The sequence below is a fragment of the Microtus oregoni genome, unplaced genomic scaffold (assembly GCF_018167655.1).
Source record: "Microtus oregoni isolate MIOR12 unplaced genomic scaffold, Mior012 000026F_ref0000081, whole genome shotgun sequence".
Lineage (NCBI taxonomy): Eukaryota > Metazoa > Chordata > Mammalia > Rodentia > Cricetidae > Microtus > Microtus oregoni.
The window spans coordinates 20,154,534-20,177,331 of NW_024543085.1; the positions used below are offsets into that span (position 1 = coordinate 20,154,534).

General features: G+C 41.5%; 1 protein-coding gene across 2 annotated transcripts in view; it reads left to right on the plus strand.

Moving 5' to 3' along the window:
- Positions 1 to 22,798, plus strand: part of Asb15 (ankyrin repeat and SOCS box containing 15) — a 48,520-nt gene that overhangs the window by 17,630 nt on the left and 8,092 nt on the right. For both annotated transcript variants that reach the window (XM_041675503.1, XM_041675504.1), the window contains exons 2-7: positions 12,944 to 13,052; positions 14,766 to 14,818; positions 14,907 to 15,038; positions 16,631 to 16,789; positions 19,851 to 20,096; positions 21,719 to 21,890. In XM_041675503.1, the coding sequence (XP_041531437.1) occupies positions 12,946 to 13,052; positions 14,766 to 14,818; positions 14,907 to 15,038; positions 16,631 to 16,789; positions 19,851 to 20,096; positions 21,719 to 21,890 (869 nt within the window). In that variant the 5' untranslated portion in view covers positions 12,944 to 12,945. The remainder of the gene's footprint in view (positions 1 to 12,943; positions 13,053 to 14,765; positions 14,819 to 14,906; positions 15,039 to 16,630; positions 16,790 to 19,850; positions 20,097 to 21,718; positions 21,891 to 22,798) is intronic.

Consider the following 22,798-nt stretch of genomic DNA (forward strand, 5'->3'; position numbering starts at 1 on the left):
CGAAAGCTTGTCCTTTGAAATCTGACTGATCACCTATGGGCTCACCTATCTAATTATAGCATAAAACAGGGACAGATTCATTGATTCATAGAGCAGCAACTCAGCAATTATTATGCATTACAGACCATATCGTAAGAAAAATAAAGTAGGAATATACTATCAAGGGACACCCATGTGAATAGCATAGAATCCCAAAGGGCCTTATCTGTTCTCATGGTTTGCGATGGGGTGGAAGTGACTTTTTTGAGGACTTAATATAAATTTCTATGGAGGCTTATTTTTATCATTAACTGCAAAAAAAATTAGATGTTTGTGCTCAGATTTTTTTTAAAAAAAAATCCTTTAAGATGTAAAGGGAAAAAAGAACAGAACTCAGTAGATGTGGAAATTTACTACTGCAGATGAGACCAGAGAACAGCAAGGCTGCCAGACCTTCAAAGGCAGGCGCTGCCAAGGCTCATTGGTTCTTAACTGAAGAATTTCTGGGGAATTGTCTGTGTAGAAAATGGTTTTACAGCCACAAAATACCTGTCGCAGCTTCATAGTGAAAGGATTATGAACATAGTTTTATACTTTGTTCTTATGACAATATCTAATAATTTCACATGAATTTGTGCCTAATTTATTTTAACCTGGAGCTGATTCGTTTGTGAATTGTGAAACTGCAGATTGTGAAAGAAATTTCTTTACCAAACTCTTTCTGAAGCCTGTGAGTTTACAGGTTATAAAACGAGACCTGTGCTTCATGAATCCTTTCGCTGTAGTGAGTCAGCTAAACCTGTGTGTCTGTTAGAGAGGACCAGACCTGCACCCCCATCTCCACCCTCCCTCTGGTAGGTGAGCTTGAGCAGGCTGCCCGACCAACTCTGCAACAAACTGCAGAAGTGTGCTGTGAACATGGAATACTCAACCCATTCGGCGTGCACAGTATAGGAAGCCTCAGTAGACAGTACTAAGGCAATTATTAAACTCATTAAATGTATGCTTCTTGAGAAGCTACTGCGTGTTTGCCTCAGGCCTAACACTGAACGAGAGAAGAAAGAATGCGGACGGTGTCTACCAAGCATTGCTTTCTAAAGGTTTGATTTATTTATTTAAATAACTCTCCTTTGCCTTTATTTATATGTGTGTGTGTATACACCTCGTGACACACTTGTGCAGTTCAGAAGGAACTTTCAGGAGTGGGTTCTCTCCTTCCATCACATGGAAACCAAGGACTGAGCTCAGATCAGATTTGGCAGCAAGCAACATTACCTACTAGCCTGTTTTGATAGTCCAAGTTGATTATTTTTATTTGCCCATGCACATGTGTGTTTGTGTATAGATCCGTGTCCATCTGGAGGCCCGAGGTCAGCACTGGGTATCTCCGACTGCCACCCTCCACCTTGTCTTTTGAGACACGATCTTTAGTTGAACCTGGAGAATGAGCTGCAGGAGCCCACTAGTCTCTGCTTCCCTAGTGGTAGGGTTACAGACACAGGTGACCCTGTGGGGAGTTTTGTTTGTTTGGGTTTGTTTGTTTTCATGTGGGGGCTGGGGATCCTAACTCTGGTCTTCATACTTGTATGCGGTGGGTGCTCTGCTGGTTAGGCAATCCCCCAGCACCTAGAACACAGTCTCTAAAAGTAAGAAACTGATGATGTTGATATTGTATGAGTGGGTGGGGCCTGGGGGGCCTGGAACCTCAAACACAGTTGGCATTGGATGTGTATTTTTGAATGATAGGTAGAATCGCCTGACTCCCCTTGGGAAGATAACAGCTGAGAACCCATAGGCCTTGGTGTCTTTGTCCATCAGTGGCAGAAGGTTGTCCGTATTCTGCATCTGTCTTTCAACAAGGTTTTGGACGTGAGAATCCTAAAAAGGAGACATGGAAGGAGTGTCTTTAACAGGATTTGTAAGTGGATAAACAGCTTTTCTCAAGGGTGCTAAGTAACAGACCCGGGCCAGCCTGGAGGCCTCTGTCCTATGCTAACTTCTGGCCCACATTTGTCCTTCTCAACAGAGCACGAGACCATCAAGAACTTATTAAGTAGGGAGGGTAGAGATGTGGTCAGTCTCAGCAGATGGGAACAAAGGTCAACCTTTAACAAGGTGAAAGACAGCAGGGATAAACACAGAGTGACTTGGAGCACGGCTCAGCAAGCATGTGAAAAACACAGCCTGTAGAACTGGGGGCAGGAGAGGTTCAAATGCATTGTGTAGCAGGATAGCCTCCACGCTTCTCTGGCCTGGCCTAAGTTAGTAGATGTGCAATGTGTAAGGAGCGAGAGGTGAGCCTGCCTCCTTGGTGGTAGGCTGTTCTTTAAAAAAAAATAAAAATAGATTTATTTATTCTGTGTACAGCATTCTGCCTGCAGGCCAGAAGAGGGTAGCAGATCTCATTACAGATGGTTGTGAGTCATCATGTGGTTGCCAGGAATTGAACTCAGGACCTTAAAAAGAGCAAGCAGTACTCTTCACCACTGAGCCATCTCTCCAGCCCTAGATGGTGTGCTGTTCTGCCTGCACCTGTTGGGCTGCACTCACCTGCGGTTCAGAACCTCATAGAAAACAATGGGTGTGTGAGTGTGTTCTCAGGAAAGCTTTTAGGAAGGCAAGGGAAGTTCAGTCATGTCACAGTGAAAGAAGGTGTGCAACCTTCAAAAGAGAAGGTTTGGTGGAGTCCTGACAGCCTGTAAGGAGGTATTTGAAGGGCTCCAGAGAGTCACAGTCTCTTAGCACAGTTCTGAAGAACAGAGAACTGAGCCTATTGAATTTCAGTTTCAAGGTAGACATAGCTCCTTCCTACCCACAAACCTAGAGAAGGCATCAAGGACTCATTTGGAGATAAGGAAGCTCCCTGCCATTGTACCCAAGCTGAAGTTAGCTAGACGTGCATTGGGCATGCTGGAAATGGGACTTTGGTGGGCTACCTGGTGAGTTTCAACTCTGCAGGTGGCTGGTCCCAAGGGAAAGCAAGGAGAATAAAACATCAGGGATACTAGAGGACCTGCCCATGGATGAATCAAAATTGCTCAAACATGATAGGCTCCTACTTCCTCATTCTAGAGAAGTCAAGCCAGTCAATAATGACAGTGTCTACTGACGGCCAGACAGATGATGTGGGCAGGCCAGGACTGGAGCAGAGGGTCAGCCTCCAGCGGGAGGAAATTAATGACTTGTGCATAGTCTTAGCATATGATATTAAGTTATACAACAGCTTGGTATTGCTTGAATGAGTCTGGAATAGATGTGAGTACTACACTGGAATTTTTGCGTCCAGCAAAATGAGCCATGCCTAGGGAAAAAATATTTTAAGAAGATGTGTATATATCCATATATGTATGTGTGTATGCGTATATGAATAAGAATAATAGGAGGTTAGGAAATGGCCCAATGTATCCAGTTCTTGCCACACAGACATGAAGACTAGAGTTCAGATTCCCAGCCCTGTAGAGGCGGAAGAGGGATTCCCCAGAACAAGCTAACTAGCTAAGCTAGCTAAATCATCCAACTCCAGGTTCAGAAAGATACTCTGCCTCAGCAAACAAAGTAAAAGACTATTAAGGAAAACACTCCAGCCTCCACGCAATACATACCCCTACACACACACACACACGCACGCACGCACGCACGCTCGCACGCACGCACGCTCGCACGCACACACACACACATGCATGCATGCACATGATACTCTTTAAGAGGTGTTTCTGTGATTATAACTCATTTATGCACTCACCTTTCCCAACTGTGTAAGCCGAAGATGCTTTTTACAATATTTAAAATTGTATCATCTCCCTTGGGAACTACCTCTTGTTATCAAAATATAAAAATTTCACCTCTATCCAGGTCTCGTAAGGTGAGCATTCAAACTGCCTAGGCTCCCACAAAGCCAGTACGTGCAGTAGGATCAAAGGTGGGCAGTCCTTGGGCTTCCCACAGGTCAGGGAACCCTGACTGCTCTTTGAGCAGATGAGGGGGGGGGACTTGATTGGGGGAGGGGGAGGGAAATGGGAAGCGGTTGTGGGGACGAGGCAGAAATCCTTAATAAATAAATAAATTAAAAAATAAATAAATAAATAAATAAATAAATAAAAATAAAAAAAATATATAAAAATTTCTCCTTATGTGAACAGATATAATGCTTTAGGTAATGACATCTATGCTTGAGCAAGACACGTAAGTGGATGAATCTGTCAGATGCCTGTTGCTTACCAAGCCAAGAAATGGCCCCACTGGGTTTCACCCGCTTTCCTGAAATGCAGGTGATCATTCCTCTCGGGTTCAGCTGCTGCCCCAGAGGCACGTGCAGAGAGCTTCCATAGAGGGCTTGAAATCTTTGACTCCAAAATGTTCATCTTAGTTCCTCTTACTATTGATGATTTAAAAATCACCTCTGCTCTGCCCTCACACATTTCAAGTGTAGGATTTTGTGTTGTTAGCTGTAGACTCATTGCCGTGTGTTAGATGCTCGAATTTCTTCATTTTGCGTAACTGAAACTTTATGCCCTTTGAAAGACATCTCCCTAAATGCCCACTTCAAAGCCCCTGGCTACTGTCATCCAGTTCTGTTTCTGTGAATCCATTTTTGGGTTCCACATTTTGAGATCTTGCAATGTCTTTCCTCTGGTGTGTTATTCATTTTATGGAATATAATGCTCAACAATTTTATTCTGCTTGTCACAGATGACATCATTCCACTCTTTTCAGGACAGTATAACATTCCACGGGAGATAGACAGCGCGTTTTCTTTATCCATCCCCCTGGATACTTAGCCCAATTCCACCTTTGGTTGTTGTGAATAATGAAGTAATGCCACAGTGGGCACGGGAGTGCAGACCTCGGTTCCTGTGGAAATTTCTAGAAATGAACTAGATCATTTATCTCTATGTTTTAAGCTTCTGAGGAACCCCATACTGTTTTTCCCCCCAGTGGTCGTTCCAAAAATAAAAATAGCTATGTAAGATGGCATTTTCAAATTAGCTATATTGTGGTGACTGTTTTGCAATACATATGCATATTGAATTTTCATGTTCTGTACCTATGGCGATTTGATGAAATGCTCCTTATATCCACAGGCATTTGAATACTTGGTTCAGACTGTGGCTCTCTGGGAAGGAGGTGTAGCCTTATTAAAGGAGGTGTGTCACTGGGGCCTGGCTTTGAAAATTTAAAAGCCTAGGGCCATTTCAAGCTACTTACTGTTTGTGGTTTGTGATACGAATTCTCAGATGTTCCTGCTGCCATGTCTCATGCCTGCTGCTACGCTTCCGTGCCATGATGGTAATGGATTCTTGTGCCACTGGAACGAGAAGCCCCAAATCAACCCCTCTCTTTTCAGGAGTTACTTTGTCATAGTGTTTTATCCAACAGTAAAAAAGAAGTACAGCGCCCTAAGGTTACCGCATTTCTACAGCCAAGGCTTGTTGTCCTTTGTCTTGGTAAAACAGAAGGACTAAAAGTCAATCTCATTGCTATAAAAGCCTCTGATTATATCTGGTTAAATGATTATCATATATTAGTTTTGACAGCTGTATTGTATTCCATTGATTATGTATCAATGTCCCATACTCATCATTGATCACTGGAGTTTTTTCAAAGATTTTCGCTGTTTAAAATCAGATAAACATTCTCATATATGAATCTTTGCCTACATCCCGACCATTTTTATAAGATAGATGTCTAAATGGAGAGTTATACAGAAGAAAAGATTTTTTTTTTTAACTGTGATACTTTCACTTGTAACGGGAGCTCGTGGCCTGACTCGTATCAGTCGTCCTTAGCGCAGGGTTCTTCCCTCTCCCGTGTCCTTGTTTTCCTCCGGAAGTCCCTGTGTGTAGGAATGTAGACCTCCTTCCTACACCCGGAGTCATTTCCAAAGCCAGCATGCTTCCTCCTACCTTTCTTTCGTAAATGAATTGACTTAGAAATTAATAGTAGAGAGAGAAATGCCAACATTTGCAATATGAAGCTGAAGATAAACGCAGCTGGTGTAACAGGTCCTATTGATAGAGAATTTACACAAAAATAAATATTAATCGGTGCAGGCCCAAAATTGGAAGTGAATTTGGCAAAAAAAAGTTATGTATAATGTAAAGAAAAATAAGATATATCTACTTCCAAGCTCATCTTAAGAGCAGTGTATATCAGCTTATTATCCATTCATTTAGCCAGTTCTTACTAAATTCTCACCACGTATCAGCTGTCACCCTAAGATTCATTGCCACATCTGCCTTTTTATCTCTTTTTCCCAAAATATCAAGTTATGTATCTTTGAGGCAACATTAAAATGATATTTGTTTTCTGGACTAAGGTCTGTGTGTGTCTGTGCATGTGTGTGTGTCTGCTTGTGTGTCTGTGCATGTGTGTGTGTGTGTGTGTGTGTGTGTGTCAAATGCTCCAGAAGGTACCTTGTGTCGTTAAGAAAGACACTATTTGATTGCATCTATTTCTTCCTATCATTTTTAGTCTTTTTTTCATAGGAAAAGCAAATGTCATAAAAAAGAATTATTGGACTGTTAGTTATAAACAAGAGTCACGTGACTGTGAGGTAGAGCCCAGTTCTGACAGGTATATGTCTCCTGGAAACTCTTCTGGGCTAGTGAACTCTGTTGCTCAAATCAGCGATTAAAACCATGTATCTGATTTGCTACTCAGTAAGAAAGCACACGGAGTGAAGGCTACCAGGCCTTCCCTTCTCCCCAGTTCCCTCTGCCTGGCTAAAAACCATTAGATTACATTCCTGAAGCTAGTCACCAAGGTCTAGTCCCCTATTTGGTCACTTCCTCCTCCTGAGACTGACTATCGAGATCCAGCTATCAAAGTATTGAATTCCAATATAATCAACTGGCTTAATAAAAATTAAATACCTCAGCCAAACACAGGTTTCCCCTTTGTCACGAAAGACTGCTGTTTGCCTATGGGCCACATCTGTCCCTGCTCTAACCAGAGGCAGTCCTTTGCTCCTCTGGAACAAATATCTCTGCCCTCTCTCTTTGTTCCCTTCCCCTTCTCCTCAACTATGTTCTGTCTTTGTGCCTTATACCAACCCTCTGTCCCTCTGGGGCAAATAAATCTGCTTTGTGCTGAGAACTTGGTCTTGGGGATCCTTAGCCAAGACTGATCCTTTCACTGAGAAAATAAGTGTGTATGACCAGCAATAAGTATCAAGGTCATAAAAAGTATTTAATTTACAAAACTGGCTAGGTTTTAAAAATTATAACTACAAATGGCATAATGCAGATAAATAAAAATAAACATCATTTAATATAACTGTTTTCTTACCAAATCCAAAAAACTGGAAATATTCCTACTAAACTCTTGCCTTTCCTCTGGTAACGTAAATGCACAAATTCCTCTCAGAGATGCCAGGAGACCAGCTCACTGATCAGGAATCACAACACTTCCAAGGTAGAGAGAAATCCTTCTGTGATCTAGGCTCAGCCTTCCACACAGCAGACACATACACTTCTTTTGGAAACCCAGTCTAAGTATGAGATACACTTGCATAAAGAAGGAAGAAACCCTAGTTTTTCAGGGTTGTCCTTGTATGAGTCCATTTTCACTTCCCACCGTACGTACTCCAGCCTGGGACCCTCTGCCATCTTGCCACCCATTTGCCATTTCTCAAACTCTTTCTAGAAATCCTGGCTCTACAGTGGGGACCAGCCTGGTGCCACAAGCATTTCGCTCTTTGCTTTGTTTGTGTTTGTTTTGAAATGATTTCTGCTGTGTAGTGAGTTCAGGCTGACTTCAGGCTCTCCTGCCTCTCGGTCATTCATATCCTCCTTAGGATTAGAGCACTGTGCTACAATGCCCAACCGCTACTGGCATTTTCAGGAAGGATACAGGAAGAGAGGACAGTGTGCCCCTAAAGGACAAAATCTCTCAGTAACGTGGCAGAATGATATTGACAGTCGCCGAGGGCAGTGTATTTATGGACACAGAGTCCTTGCACCATGGAAGCAACTGTCCACTCAGCTGATTCCCACATCACCCTTGTTATTGACTGACAGAGAAGGTTTTTGTTTTGTTGTACACGAGACAGAGTCATGACAGGTGGCGCAACAGACTCGGATGTCATCAGGAGTGAGCCTACACAATAATTCATGAAAAATGTGATTGTTTTTATCTTTTTTATAGGAAAGGGGAGAACAATGATTTCGTGACACGAGACCTAGTAGAATCCGAGGAATGCTCGGAGGGGTGTCGCAACCACCTTGTCAGTAAGACATCGGTGTAGAAGATGCAGAACGGGAGGCTCTAAACCCTGGTGCCCTCTACTGCTTTGTGCCTTGCGACGCCATTCCAATCTCGTCACCACTTCAGTCAGGCACCAACTGGCAGGCTGATCCTTTTAATTTTTTTTTTTTTTCAGACAGTGATATTTAGACTCCAATACAAAAAGTTCGGAATGAAGACAAGCGTAGGAAACCTCAGACCACCCTGTGCAACACAAAACCTCCCTGCACAGAGCCAAAGCACAAAGATTTATGTGCCTTTGAGAACTGGTATTTATTTTTGGAAGTTATTGTCACCAAACACCGACTGTCAAGAACAGGATCAAAGTGTTTTCTGACAAAGACAGCAGACTGTGGCTTCTGAAGGCCTTGAAGAGTATGTTCTCTTTGCGCTGCTCAGGCCCCGTTACCCACTGTGCGAGTTTAAGTGATTAAGGCTCAACTTCCACTTCTCTGCGATGATCCATACTTGCTTACAACATATTTTATGTGTATTGATGTTTGCCCACATGTATGACACCCATCTGTGTGAGGGTGTCGGATCCCCTGGAACTAGAGTTAGAGACAGTTGTGAGCTGCCCATGTGGGTGCTGGGAATTGAACACTGGTCCTCTGGAAATGTAGCCAGTGCTCTTAACCGCAAGCCACCTTTCAGCCCCATACTCGGTTCTTGAAACAAAGCCAGACCTCAATGGTTTATGGCCTACGGTACTCTCACCACCCCTATCCTTTCCAAACATATTCTACAATTCTCACAGTCGCCAAACTTTCCTTTCTTCCACATCTAAGAGGAATTTAACGGAGCTCATCTGTAAAACAAATGAAGAACCACTTAAATCTTGACTAAACATTTGGGACTCATCACTTAGAACCCTGGAATTGAGCTGGTTTTGTTTTGTTTTGTTTTTTAACTATCTAAAACATAAAAGAGCTTCAGAGTGTTCGTGGGTTAACCTCTTAAAAGTTGGTATGTCCCTTCAGAGAGAGTCCGTAATTTGCCTCTAAATGCATTTCTCCCTTAGTAAGCTTAACCAGTGCTGTAAATGAAATGAATTTACATAAAATTTCCTAAACATTGGGGCTGGGAAATTGATTAGTAGGCTCAGTGTCTGCTGAGCAAATGTAAGCTACAATTCACAATTCCAGAGAACCAAAACAGCAAAGAGAACCCTAAGAGAGATGTTCATGGATCTAATCTATATGGGAAGTAGAAAAAGACAAGATCTCTTGAGTAAATTGAGAGCATGGGAGAAGGTAGAAGGGTGTGGGGAAGGAAGGGAGGAGAAGGAAGAAAAATATATAGCTCAAGAAAAACAATTTTAAAAAAAGAAAACAGAGAATGTGAGGATCTCTCACAAAAATAATTTGAGAGCCATAGAGGAGGATACAAAACTTTGATTGCTGGTCTACATACACACACACACACACACACACACATATACACACTCACACATATACACTTACACACACACCACACACACACTCACACACATACATTCTCACACACACACATACACATTCACACATATACACTTACACACACACCACACATACACACTCACACACATACATTCTCACACACATACACACACACACCACACATACACACACCACACACACAAACACACATCCACACAAGAGGGAGGATTCCTTCCATCATTTTCTAAGCCAGTTACTAGTGGAAAGCAGACGTTCTCACTACTGGTTCCTCCGGAACAATATTAAGTGCCCTAAGACACGTTGTTCTGAAGAGAGGGCCAAGTAGTTTCTCTGCGACGGAGAAGTGAGAGGCTTGATGACAAAATGCTGTCTGGCCTTTCTTCAAACGCTCAAGCAGCACTTTCTTTAGTAATTTCCAATTGATCTGCCATCCTCATCATTTCCAATTTTCAATACAGTTCAATCACTCTGGACCTGACTTTCTCACTGTGTCTTAATACCTCCAGGCTATCCCAATAACACCCTTTATGATCATTCTCACACCTGACTGCACCTATACAGAACTAACCCTCATCTAAACTGTCGGTTCTGTGGGAGACAGCCTGTAGGTTGGAGCTGTTCTGTCATGGTTTCCCCATAATTTTACCAGGTTTTTACAATAGTATAAAAGAGCTAAGAACACTGATAACATTCTCCACCCTCCTTTTTGTTTGTTTGTTTGTTTTGTTTTGTTTTTCAAGGTAAGTTTTCTCTGTGTAGCCCTGGCTGGCCTAGAACTGACTCTGTAGACCAGGCTGGCCTCCAAATCACAAAGATCCTCCTACCTATGCTTCCAGAGTTCTGGGCCTGGCTGAAAACATTCCTCACGATGATAGAGTTAAAAAGACGATTGGAAAATGTTAGGAAGCCACTTCGCAGACCAACTCCAGCCTCTAAGGAGCATGCAGTGTTTCATGTACTGGTTGCCCACATTTCCATCAGGGTTAGACTGAAACTGGGCATTTGAAGAGGTGAGAGACTCTCCATCCTGTTCTCCATCCTGTCTTACTCCTGTAACCGTGCAAGCCCCATCTCTGAGCAGTGACATCAGCAAGAAAGGCAGCAGTGTTTAAGGCTTAACTGCGTCATCTACTTGTCTTATCTGAAGAACTCGGTGCATACTCGATGGAAATGAGTCAAGAACCTTTCCTGTCCCCTCTGAGAAGTCATTTGCCACTTTGGAGAGCAGATAAATTAGGGGTGGGAATATCGAAGAACACTCTACAATAAAGAAAGAGCATGGCCCAGGGGTGTAGTTCAGTGCTGGGACCACCCTGGGTCCCCAGCACTGCAAGAAAGAAATGACTTTGTCCCCTCTCCCCAGAAAGCAATAGTCCAGGAAGAACAAAAACACGGATATTTGAAGAATTTGCAGAGCAGAAATGGAATGCATGTTAATCCAAACGGCAGGGAAACGTTACGTAAGAAGAAACATTCCCAGAAAGAGGGCGAGGGGAAGTAGAGAATCCCAGCAAGGGCTGCTGGAGGAGGAAGCCTCCTGTGCCAGGCTGGAGGCAGTGGGGACCAGGACGAACAGCAGCTGGGACAGCGTTGTGAAGAAAGAAACAGATGGAGACACACAAACTAGAGGGAAACGAAGCCAGCTACGGAGTCAGCAGTCAGTCTGTTCAGCTGGAAGGAAAACTGCATTCCTGAGAGAAACGGTCCGTTGTCAGAACACGGAAGACCTTGGTGACTCGGCGTTCATCTATGCGCTCCGCCATTTATTCCTTCAAGGCACGTGCCAAGACCCCGGACCATGCAGAGGTGGTCTGTATACGCTGAGGTTGCCCCTAGTTCTCTGATCTCGTGTAGTTACAGTCTGCGGACAAGAGACAATGGACCAATTTATAATAAATAAATAAATACCTTCTGAATCTATTTGGCCAGAAGATCTCAGATATGCACGTAGACAAACAGGGAGACAGTGACGGCCGTGTTAGGGAGCATGCTCAGTGGAAACACATTCGTTCTCACACAATCACTGTTTACCTCTCTGTTCTAAAACAGCTGCAAGGCTGCCTGCTACTTACACAGAACAATGTGTTGTTGTTGCTTTATTTGACATTTTGAGACAAGATCTCATTACTGCAGCTTAGAATGGACAGAAACTTGTGATTCTTCTGTCTCTGCCTCCTGAGTGCTGGGGCTGCAGAGGATGGACTACCAGACAAGGCTCTGCCCAGAAAAATGAAGCACGAAATCCTCACAAAGTTAGAGTTTCTGTGCAGTCTGTCCAGAGGCTGGGGACCTTGACTATCAGCACAGCGAAAGCTGTCTTTCAAGATTATCTGACCTTGAAAACGGAGAAGACACAAGGCCTCTGTCAACTGCGTCTGGAAATTGCTGGCAGACTTTGTTTTTGTTTCTCCCCTTCAAAAGGCACAGTACCATGTCAACAGTCAGAAGGAATGCATTGGGCTTGGGAATTCTGCTAATGAGCGAGAATTTCATATTGCTTACTCACACCACTCGGGGGCTATTTTCGGCTTCTATATTTACTAAACTTTCTGCCTATAACCAAAGGAGCTGACTTAACATTAAAAATAGATATTTAAAAAAAAATAAAATAAAATAAAAAAAAAATAAAAAAAAATAAAAATAGATATTTACTCTTCTAATGTAATAATAAACCAGTGAGCCTTCTCGGTTTTTTTTCTTCATTTTTACCTATTATTCTCAGGAGAGACAGAGTGGTCAAAAGCACTGGCTTGTGACAAATGAACAGAAATGATCAGAGGACTAACTGGGGCGTCTTCAGAAGCTCTAGGCCCTGGGTCAATAGCTGACGTTAAGATGATCCTCAGCTCAAATGTGCAAATGATCTGAGAGCAGCAGACCCGATATCTGAGGGCTCTAGAGAATATGAAAGGACCACCGTGGACTGATCGCTTCTCTTCCATTTCAGTTCCGAGTTTCTAATGTGCTGTGTAAAATGATGGGCCCGAGTTAGTATCCATTAGAAGTTTGACTAAAGGCAACAAGCCTGTCTGTAGACGGTGCTGGAAAGTCAAAGCCACAGGCATTCAAAGGGCAGGTGATTAGAAGTTTCAGCAGACCATCTGAAGTTAATAAAACGGAGTTTACGTGTACGCGGATTAAGTTCTTAGCTATGTGTGTGTAGTTGCCAAGGAGAGGCGAATGTATTCTGCTTTTCGTTTTGCGTTGTTATGTTAATTACACCAATTGTTCTGGATCCCTTGTTGAGTATAAGAAATTACCTCTTTCAAAATTATTTGCAGATATGGATATTAATGATGACCCTAATGAAGACCATCTTGCAAGTTACGACGTTCAACTCTGCATTCAGGAATCCATTGAAGCAAGCCAGGCTGTATTCCATCCTGAAAGGTAGCCTTCCAAGCAATTGCCCTCAGCAGATTTCTTCATGGCAGTCATTTAGCTGCGAGACTCACTCCTCCTCTATAAAAATGCTTGCTTACCCCCCACGGCACACATGCTTTTTTTTCTGGTATGAAGCATAACATCTTTAAAATATCAACTTTGCACGTTTTAATGATCTGATCTACAAATACGCATCTCATGTAGAAAGTGGAAATTTTTTTCAAGTGGGAAATTCCTAGCTGGATTTATTTAGAGATTGCCTATATTCTAAATTATTGTGATGCTAAAAAGGATAATGCGTAGAGTCTGAACAAATTTATATGTAAGCAGGTTTGTACGCAACACATTCTGCCATCTTGCCAGCTAACCTTTGTGAGTAAACACATTAAAATAGACATGGAATTGATGTTACAAACATAGTAACACCAGAATCGTAAACCGCTAACATGAATACCTGTCATACATGATACATAATGAAAAACGTAGACCTTAGTTACCTTTATGTTCTGTTTTCATGCTTAGGATTTTATAGTCTGGAACTTAGCAGTGCTTGTGGGTGTGTTCATTGCTATGCAATTACTGCCTTTGAGCTGTGTGTGCAGTATACTCGTGTGTGTGTGTGTGTGTGCATACATGTGCACATGTGTTCATTTATGGTCTCACGTGAGCACAGTGCACACCCCCCTGGGGAGGCCAGAGATGGAAATTGAGTGGCTTCCTCTTGCCTTTCTGTTTAAAAGAGGATCTGTCACGGAACAGGAGTTCAGCTAGACTCTGCCTAGCTGGGCAAGTCCCAGGCATCCTCCTGTCTCCGCCCCCAGTGCTGGGATTACAGACATTTGCTGGTGATCTGAACTCAGGCCCTTATGCCTATATAGGAAGCACTTGGCCAGCTAACTCAGCCTGCAGTCTTCTGCTCTTGAACTTTTGAAAGGGAACATGTAATAACACTCTGGTTTCTCTTCAGATTGTATAAATCTTTTAACTTTGAAAAGTGTGCATGTTACAGAACATTTCTGGTCTTTGACTTTTTCATAGTACTGAATCCTCCAACAGAATTTAAAACCCCAGAGCTCCCCACAAGGCATTCAGAACCCTACAATGTTAGCAGATGTTTCTGTTTAATAAAGCTAACACCGTTGTTATGAGGCTTTTGTTTCCACTTTAAAAGTACATGTGTCAGACAATTGCCTTGTAAGCCTAACTCATGACCCGCTGGGCCGCTGACAGGGCATAAGTTCAGTAACTGTTCTACCTACTAATCAATTGATTAAATACTTCTAACATGTGTGTGTGTCATAAACTCCCAAATGCCTCTCAGCAATTACAAAGAGCCAAGTAACTTTTACTGAGCACATAGTGTTGGAAGTTTGAGAAGTCTCAGCGATCTTCCTATGTAACCCTATCCAGATGAAGAGCTGATAGACTTTCCCAAGGCCACAGAGTCAGGCCTGTACCGAGCCCTTGCCTCTAGCTCCAGCCATTTCTATTATCTAGGGAGACCTCCCAACCCCTCTTACTGGTGTTTTGCTCTCTTCACTATTACCCTCTCTGCCTGACTCCTGGTAAATTTAAAGTGGAATAAATCAGCTATATGATTTTCTTACAAATTTTGATGATCGCAGATATTTACAAAACCTCATTTTTATTGTTAAGATCCTTAAAATACATCACTAGTACAAATATGGCTTGTTTTTTTTTTTCTTTTTTCTCTGCTAGATTTGTACCACTCAGTGACCAAAACAGAAAGCTTGTAGAGGCCATAAGGCAAGGTGAGTGGGCATGCGGTCTACAGCGAGGCAGAACCGGAAGTTCACCTTGTCAGGGCCAGTGTGTAATGGGTCCGTACATTTCCTGTAGGTCACATTTTTGAGCTCCAGGAGTATGTGCAATGTAAATACGCTCTGGATGAAGCTGACGAGAAAGGATGGTTTCCATTGCATGAAGCCGTCGTTCAACCCATTCAGCAGATACTTGAGACTGTTCTGGATGGTAAGAATACAGGACTTTTGTTTAAAGCTAGAGAAGAAATGTGTACATCGTGGGAGTTCCAAAGGAACCTAACAAGCAAAGATAAAATAGCAGAACAAAAGACTAGCACAATTTGTGGCATCTGCAACTCAGTCTTTGTATCCATTCACCTAAGAATGTGGTACAGGACGGTGGAAAGGTAGCGCTGCCACTCATGACTGATCAAAGTGTTTCACAGGTTACAAATTAGTTGATTAACATTGGAAGTTACTTTTCTTTTAAAAGTACATTTGAGGGACTAGAGAGATGGTTCAGCAGTTAAGAGCACCTGCTACTCTTTCAGATGACCTGAGTTTTTTCCCAGTGTTCGCATCTGGCAGCTCACAACCACCTGGAACTCCAGCTCTAGGGGATCTGAGCCCCCTTCTGGCCTGAGCAGGCACATGCACACATAGACACACACACATACACCTGAATAGAGAAATAAAAAAAACAAACTATTTCTAAGAGTTAATTAAAATTTTTTCATCTTCAACTATTCCTGATCTAGTTTCCACAAAAGGATATATTTATATATTATAACAAATAATACAATTGTCCTCGCATTACATTAATCTTTTCGTAATGTAAACATTACCGTGATACGAGGCGACAGGAATCTTTTAGATGTCATTTTTCACACTTTGAACAGAGTCTCACTGTAGACTAGTCTGACTTTGATTCTGCAGTAAAACTCCTGCTCACCTCTCATGACTGTTATCATGATTATAGGCATGAGCCACCACATCTGACTTCTACAGTAATCTTACGGGACTGTCATTAAATACGCAGTCTGTCATCACCCAAAACATCACAATGTGATCAAGACTATATTTAACAAAACAGTTGAAGATTCTAAATCAGTTTCTCTCATTCGAAACTTGGTTGATATCTTTCAGGCTTTGGAAGAATATTTGCATCTGCACACAGCTCAGGCGCAATAAATGTTCTCTGGAAATAGACTAAGGTTAAAAAAAATCACTGTGATAAATTAACACATTATAGTTTAAGTGTTTTTACACACATCAGCATTTTATAGAACATATAAAATGTCTCATTATTTAATCTTCAGTGTTGCTTCCGAGTTTTGTAGTTTGAGGGATGAGAAGTATTTGATAATTAGTTAGCCAATTAGAGAATTTAATGACCAAACTAATAAATATAGATGGCATTTGTGATATTTCTTCTGTAACACAGTGAGATGTTCATTCAAATGTATTTCTCATTTACATTCTCCATTTGAAAAACCAATTTCATTTTTATTTACATATTTAACAGGATTGGAGAACTGATTGACAGTGTATTCAGAAATGAGAATTAGTAATCTATTTTAAGGAAAAACTTGTTGAAGCATAGGTATTAGTTTCCTAGTTGTCAACTGGATTAACAAGTCTATGTGTCTGCTAAGCCTCTCTGGCCTTTGATAATCTTTTTATTGTATATTCTCTTATCCTTCAATATTCCAATGTCTTTGCTCAATATTAAGTGTATAGTATTAGGTGATTATGATTTACATAAAATCACATAAATAGATATGTTTCTTAACTTCTCAACAAAATGCTTTCACATCTCAGCATCCTATAAGACAGTTTGGGAATTCAAGACTTGCGATGGAGAAACACCCTTGACTCTGGCAGTCAAAGCTGGCCTGGTGGAAAATGTCAAGACATTGCTAGAAAAAGGGATCTGGCCCAACACCAAAAATGACAAAGGAGAGACTCCTCTTCTGATCGGTAAATTGTTTTTTCTAGAATTTTTATAATTTGAATTTATAATTTGAAACAAATGTAAGTGTTCCTTAGAAGTCATGGTACACTGGCTATAATCTGTTGCCTGAATACCTTCCCTGGTGCAACGCCTCCATGCTCCCAGGCCTGTTTCACCTGCCCATGAATTTCATTATCCTGTCCCACAAAGAGTATCATGAAAGATGGCACAGACTTTAACTCTGAAATATAGAGCACAGATAGCCAGAGGAAGCTAAATTAGTTCAGTGGCAAGGCATCATCAAGTCTAAAGGAATACCCTCCAGGTCAGGTAGAATTGAAAGGGAGGGTTGTGTGTGTGATATGCTCTCAGAAGAAGGGTGTGACCAACAGTGGACACCCGTTCCACATCAGAGCAGTCAAACCAGACTGAAGGAAAGAGGAGATTCTGAGCGAGGCACTGAGCCTGCCCGGAAGGGTTTGCAGCGGTGACACTGGGCAGGAAGGGTGGCAATCAAACCTTGCCATGCATCAGCTTCTCTGGCTCATGTCCTCTGCTAATCGCTGAACGAGATCCACTGACTGAAGAAGAAAGAGGTTAGACTGACTGTGTATATGTGACCCAGGATAACATTGCCGTTTCTTGGAGGCACGAGAATGGAATAGGAATTTGGGCTTTGGTACTTGAGATCTGTGGATCTATATTTGCTGGGAGACTATAATAATGGGCATCACACATGCTCACATATGATGGTTGCACAGGGAAAGAGATGTCATACTAAAGCCAGATGCTCTGCTAGACATCCTGGATATAAAGATATTGATTAAACTTTTGCTTAAAATGTAAGAGGAAAAGTTAATGTAAATGCTACAATGAAGGTGCACACTTAGAGTAAATTAAGAGAGTAAAACATCATCGCATCTGCAGAAACTCTACAGGGACTTATTTCTCTGAACTGTCTTTAGTAATATGGAGATGTCATCAACAGGACTTTTAAGTTTTACAAGAAATGGATCATCCACGTCAGTGAGCAGTTTTGCTTTGGGGCTACTTTGAAATTTGCTTCTCATGGCTCACTAACTTGCAAAGGAGAGATAAGAGGGCCAGTGTTCCTTGTTCCATGGAATTCCATTTTTAATATTTTTCTTGACTTAATTCTTCGCCTTTGTATCTATTCACCAAGTATGCTCAGATGGCAAAAACAAAATAGCTTAGCTCTACTGAGGGCTGCTCCTCACACCCAGCCATCTGGCGCTGACCTGCAATGCTTTCTTTATACATCACCATCATGTTACTTGTTGAGTGGTAGGTATCAGATTTGTGGTGATCTGACACTTATTAGGGTTTTTCTGCTCTTGGATGGACTCTGCTCATCCGAGGGCTATGGTATCACCTTTCTTCTGCTTAGTAGTCTTGCTTACCCAGGCCTGGGAGGGGAAGAAGCTCTGGGAACTGTTTCCATGGGTTCTCGGATCTACTGACCTCCACCCTCCACGACTTTCCACATCCACACAGCACTTCATGTCACTTCTTTCTCAAGGTGTGAGTTCCTTTCTCTCAAATTTAAGCACACCCTCCTCGGCTGTTTCCTCTTTTACTTTCCCAGTCCGTACCCAGATGTCTCGGAACTCCTTTCTCTGCGCGCTTTATGAGTCAGAAAAACCACTCAGAGCTACACTGAAAATCATTTATGTATGCAGAAAATGAGAAATTAGAACTAAAAATGGGAAGCCAGAAAACCACAAGTTTCCAAGAAAATCTTAAGTAATACTAAGCAATTCTAAATCGGTGGTTTTCAAATTCTATAGAACATATATGTAAAGTATACCTAAAAGACTAAGCATAAAACTGTATATATAAGTTTGTCCTTTATTATCAACTGTATTAAACTAATAATGTGCCTTATGGATTTTAATACTTCAATTGGTTATTAGACCAGTGGTTCTCAAACTTCCTGATGCTGTGACCCTTTAATATAACTCCTCATGTTGTGTTGACCCCCAAGTATAAAATTATTTCATTGATACTTCATAACTATAATTTTACTAGTTATGAATTGTAACGTAAGTATCTGTCCTGCAGAATATTTGATATGTGACCCCTAAAGGGGTCGTGACCCACAGGTTGAGAGCCATGATTTAGATTATCTTTATGGATTGCCTGTGAAGGATAACTCTCCACCATCAGCATTATTGTTTCTGTGAAATAATACATCCTTCCAAAGTATTAAGAAGTGAAAATATGAATTTTTTAAAAATTACTTTAAGTTGAAGGTTCCCTGCATATACTGTTGTTTTCATGAAGTCAAAATTTCACGACTCGTGTGTTTCACACATGAGGCAGAAAGAAGGGCAGCTTCCCAAAGGGAAGAGCCTCATTCCGTGAGGTTTTCTTCCTTCAGAAAAACCCTGAAACAGCGGCACTAAGATAGAATCAGGCTCAGTCCTCTCTGCAGTGATAGCAGCGAGGACGAGGTAACACCCCACAATTAGAGCCACAGAGGCGAATGGACAGTTATCAACACCCGGTGCAGTAGGAGGAGGAGATCAATGTCACCTCCCTCACAGGAGCACGGTCTAGTTCTTCACCTGCTGACTGAAGGACACTGTTGACAAATACTATCTTTGGTGGGGAAGATAATATGTGTTTCTATGGGGGGGGGACCTGATAAATATTTATATATGGAGCACCGTAGTCCAAAATGATACTGATACTAAGAATAATTTGTCATGTTCATATACTGGGTACTATACTAAATGGTTAATATGCATTATTTAACCTGTACAACCCTTTAGTTTGTTGTTCCCATTTTTTGGAAAAGAGGTTAAGATTTGGAATGAATTCACAAAACTTTCTATCTTGATGATGAACATTTTTTCATGAAGATCTTACCCCACTCTGAGTCTTGAAGACTTAAACTTCACAAGTAGAATTTAGGGTCTGAGAAAGAGAAATCATAGACCCTTTTACAGAAGAAGTGGATTAACTTATACCTATTTTGATATTAGTTTAATTCCACATTAAGTGCTCATGTTGATACAGCAACTTCATGGTAATATTCCTGTTCTTCTTTAAAATTATTTCAAGCTATTAAAAAGGGCTCTTATGACATGGTATCGGCACTGATCAAATCCAACACCAGCCTTGACCAACCCTGTGTCAAGCGATGGTCAGCAATGCATGAAGCAGCTAAAGAAGGCCGGAAAGACATCATAGCCCTACTGCTGAGCCACGGAGGCAATGTGCACCTGAGAGATGGGTTTGGAGTCACGCCTTTAGGGGTTGCTGCTGAGTATGGTCACTATGATGTGTTAGAGCATCTGATCCACAAAGGTATGAGGAATGAGTTATCCTGTCCTGATCTCACACTCTCCTCTTCGTTACCCATGTGCTCTTTCTCTCCTGAGTTTAAATGGGTGAGGCTTTAAGTCCTAGCCCCTCATCAACCCCCAAGCCCTGTTGAAGCCCTTTTGGTTATGACCTGCAGAGATCTGCATGACCAGCCCTAATTGCTTTTTCCAGACAGTATAGTTTCCATACAGATTTGGTGGGAAGGACTTTTCTGTCGTCTTTGCTGAATTCTCCCTCATTTTCTGCTTGTTGGTGTCATGGTGTCATAATCTCTTTTAACTGGGACTGAAAGGTTGGATCTACCTCTAAATCTATTATTTTCTTTCACAAACCCAATTGGTTGCAAAGTATCAAGGTTTATCGTGTTTTCGTGTTGCTAACTGTCTGTCATCTTGGTCAGGTCCTTCCCATCTTCCCCAGACCTTGTGCACTTTTGCTAACTATTCTCCAGGTTTCCATTCTGCCTGCCAGAGAATCCATACTATGTACTACAACTTCGTCCCCCTCCCTCAACTACAGCCTCAATGATGTATTCTACCCAAACGCCACTTCAGTTGCATTATTTAGAATTGCTTTTCAGGCTTACACTTCACTATTCCAATCCTGTGTGCCCCACTTTAGGAAACTAGAATATGAGTGTTCTCTCTGCCTAAATTTAGGTGAGATCCTTGCTCTCATTTGGAATAATATTTAGCAAAATTCAGTCAATCTCTTGAGACATTCTCATAAATCCTTTCCTAAGTCTCTTCAACAGATGGTGTCATTCCCCACTCCCAAGATTTCATAATGCTTCAACTGTACAACCAGGAATGAAGAAGTTCAACGCCTAGCTCCTAGCTCCACCTACTCTTTATGAGACCCTTGTCTACTTAAGTGCCCCGACCCCAGATTCCTCATTCTATAAGTGTACCGCATGATCCCCAAAGGATCTTGCATGGGTGAAAAGTGGCATTTTTGTGCTCCCCAAAGTCACCTAATTATGACGTAACTTCTAGACATATGCTTCACTAGTTTACAGACAATAAAATAGAGACACATTAAAAAGCCATCCCAATTCGTGAAGATGATATGGATTATCAGATCCATAATCAAAGATGATTCTCTCCCCTATTAAGCTGATCCTACTAAAGCTGTCACCCCAATGTCATATGCTGTGTGTCCTCTAGTTACATCTTCATTTTCTCTTTCAGCTCCTTTAGTCAGGCCAGTTCAGCATAGGGCCGCACGCAGTGGTCACACGTCATGGGTATCCATAAATATTTGTTGGATTGAAAGAGTGTTGTCATCAAACTAAAGTCTCATGATCCTATTTCTGGAAACATGTTCCCATTGTGGCAGCTGACTTGCGTTCACTCGTGTTTTTGTTTTTACTCATAAGGAGTCTGTGACTCCTTATCCCTGAAAGTTTAATAAAAGGAAACATGTGACCTAACTGTTATTGAAACTATTTTTTTTAAAAAAAAAAAAAAACCACAAACAAAAAACAAACATAGATGGTCAAAATTCTGTATTGCGAAGCTTTAACCGGGAAGGGCTAACAGTTGACTTTAACAGACTAACTTAACACCACTCAGCCGGCTAAGCCATGTGCTTTCCACCACCAGGTGGGGATGTGTTTGCTTTGGCGGACGACGGGGCATCTGTGTTATTCGAGGCAGCAGGAGGTGGAAACCCAGACTGCATATCTCTCCTGCTGGACTATGGAGGAAATGGTAACGTGCCCAACAGAGCAGGGCATCTTCCAATACACCGAGCTGCCTATGAGGGACATTATCTGTGAGTAAGATATTGAGGTGACCCCTTTAGGTTGTGTATATAATACAATCTCACAGTATATGATATTCCCCAGATCTCAAAGGGAAATACTCACATGTTTTATATTTCAATGCTTAGAATTGATTTGATAGCTTTTCCTCTTTCATTCTATAAGCTTGATTTTTACAGAATGAATTTATTCTATTCTTTTAATAAAAAGTATTCCTTATAGAGAAATAAAGTTGTACATGAGAAATCTTCACCAACTGGCAAGAATGTCTTTCTGTGTTAAAAAAACAAAATGATTCAACAAGTGGCTCGAAAGTTTCTAAATATTTTACCATTGACTGAGAATTAGAATTTGTAGCAATACTGTGCTTTATTCCAGTTAATTCCTAGCATTGCCAGACTATACATAATACTATAATGAATGGTAAAGGTATTATTGGATAGAAAAGATTCATTATAAATTTAAATTTCTTTTTTCCCACACAAACAGTTGGGTGGACATTTCAATCATAAAGTATGTCATAACCAACACAGTGACAGAAGTCTAGAATCACAATGTTAAACTATTCACCAAGAGACGATGGTTTTAAGAAATTAACAACATCTCATAAGTTCAAAAAGTTTGAAGTAGCTAGGCTTTCTTATATTTGGGCCACACTCGCAAAGTTAAGGGACCAAGGACTCATAATTGACATGAAGTGACATGTTGTTAAAGTCAACCTGGATTTACTCCCAGCGTTCATAAATTCACACATGATAGCTCTGAATTAGGCACAGGAGATCAAGTTATCCTTGCTTGTGGCCCTCAGGAATGCCTAGATGGTTAGTGAAGTGTGAAATTCACAAGTATTCATCACATGTATTTAGAAACACGAGCCAGGGACAGTTATTTCATCTGGATGGATGGAAGTTTGACTGAA